General features: G+C 30.9%; 1 protein-coding gene across 1 annotated transcript in view; it reads right to left on the bottom strand.

Annotated features, from left to right (window-relative positions):
• Nucleotides 1-1976, bottom strand: part of eomesb (eomesodermin homolog b) — a 13387-nt gene extending 11411 nt beyond the window's left edge. The window contains 2 exon segments of the mRNA XM_074652480.1: nt 1461-1642; nt 1644-1976. Of these exon segments, the coding sequence (XP_074508581.1) occupies nt 1461-1642; nt 1644-1724 (263 nt within the window). The 5' untranslated portion in view covers nt 1725-1976.
• Between the last annotated feature and the right edge of the window lie 524 nt (nt 1977-2500).

Here is a 2500-nt window from a genome sequence, read left to right as displayed (position 1 = left end):
AGTATTATATAGTATAGTATTATATAATATAGTATTATATAGTATAGTATTATATAGTATAATATTATATAGTATTATATAATATAGTATTATATAGTATAGTATTATATAGTATAATATTATATAATATAGTATTATATACTATAGTATTATATAATATAGTATTATATAGTATAGTATTATATAGTATAATATTATATAATATAGTATTATATAATATATTATTATATAGTATAGTATTATATAGTATAATATTATATAATATAGTATTATATAGTATAGTATTATATAGTATAGTATTATATAGTATAATATTATATAATATAGTATTATATAGTATAGTATTATATAGTATAGTATTATATAGTATAGTATTATATAATATAGTATTATATAGTATAGTATTATATAATATAGTATTATATAGTATAGTATTATATAGTATATTATATAATATAGTATTATATAGTATAGTATTATATAGTATAGTATTATATAATATAGTATTATATAGTATATTATTATATAGTATAGTATTATATAGTATAATATTATATAGTATAATATTATATAATATAGTATTATATAGTATAGTATTATATAGTATAATATTATATAATATAGTATTATATAATATATTATTATATAGTATAGTATTATATAGTATAATATTATATAATATAGTATTATATAGTATAGTATTATATAGTATAGTATTATATAATATAGTATTATATAGTATAGTATTATATAGTATAGTATTATATAGTATAGTATTATATAGTATAGTATTATATAATATAGTATTATATAGTATAGTATTATATAGTATAGTATTATATAATATAGTATTATATAGTATAGTATTATATAGTATAGTATTATATAGTATAGTATTATATAGTATAGTATTATATAGTATAGTATTATATAGTATAGTATTATATAATATAGTATTATATAGTATAGTATTATATAGTATAGTATTATATAGTATAGTATTATATAATATAGTATTATATAGTATAGTATTATATAGTATAGTATTATATAATATAGTATTATATAGTATAGTATTATATAGTATAGTATTATATAGTATAATATTATATAGTATAGTATTATATAGTATAGTATTATATAGTATAGTATTATATAATATAGTATTATATAGTATAGTATTATATAGTATAGTATTATATAGTATAGTATTATATAGTATAGTATTATATAGTATAGTATTATATAGTATAGTATTATATAGTATAGTATTATATAGTATAGTATTATATAATATAGTTTTATATAGTATAGTATTATATAGTATAGTATTATATAGTATAATATTATATAGTATAGTATTATATAATATAGTATTATATAGTATAATATTATATAATATAGTATTATATAGTATAGTATTATATAGTATAGTATTAAGTATTAATTCCTCTCCTCACCTGCCCTGCTTGGTGATGATCATCTCGGTCTGGTGCCGGTGGAACTTGATCCAGAGGGGTCTGTTGCAGAGGTAGACCTGAGCCCTGATGGGTCCTCCAGAGAGAGGGAGGCTACTGAGACCCGAACCAGACCCGGACCCGGACCCGGAGCTGCTGTAGGCCGGGTAGAGGCAGCCGGAGGCAGCCGGAGCTCTGCAGCTGGTAGGCCGGACTGAAGTGACTCCGACCGGAGGAGGAGGAGCAGAACCCGGGGGGGGACAACATGAGAGAGGAGGAGGACGGGTACCGGGTACCGGACGGGCTGTAGACCGGACCACCGGTACCGGGGGGGTACGGGAGGAAGGAGCAGGGACCCGGGGCTTCAGGGCTCAGTTTACACCCTGGAGGAGGAGGAGGAGGAGCAGGGATGTAGTAGGGTGCAGTGAACCTGGTACCAGAGACCGGGTCCGGGTCCGGGTCCTCTCCATCAGCAGCCGGAGACCTGCGCCTCTCCTCCGGGGAGTCCTTCTCCTCTTCACCGCCAGGAAAACTTCTTCTGCAGCTCCACTGAGGTCTGAAGTCTGATGCTGAAGTCTGAAGTGTGGATCCTGCAGCACAAACAGAGGAGGTTCAGTCATCTGGAGGCAGGGCTGGACTGGGACTATAACTCGTCCCTGTCATCTGGTCCGGGACCGGACCGGACCGGACCGGCTCCATCACCGGTCCTCTAGCTGTGTGCACAGGTTTAGTTGAAGGCTGTGTTCTGGAAATCCCTTCATGTGGTTGTTGACTTCGTTTCCTGACTTCTGGAGACTTTAAAACAATGACAATAACAAATACACTGCAACAGCATGTTAAACGGAATACCCATCCACCCATCCATCCATCCATCCATCCATCCATCCATCCATCCATCCACCCACCCACCCATCCACCCACCCACCCATCCATCCATCCATCCATCCATCCATCCACCCACCCACCCATCCACCCACCCACCCATCCATCCATCCATCCATCCATCCATCCATCCATCCATCCATCCATCCATCCATCCATCC

Source organism: Sebastes fasciatus, chromosome 12 (assembly GCF_043250625.1).
Source record: "Sebastes fasciatus isolate fSebFas1 chromosome 12, fSebFas1.pri, whole genome shotgun sequence".
In the NCBI taxonomy this organism is placed as follows: domain Eukaryota; kingdom Metazoa; phylum Chordata; class Actinopteri; order Perciformes; family Sebastidae; genus Sebastes; species Sebastes fasciatus.
This window is presented reverse-complemented; position numbering and strand designations above follow the sequence as displayed.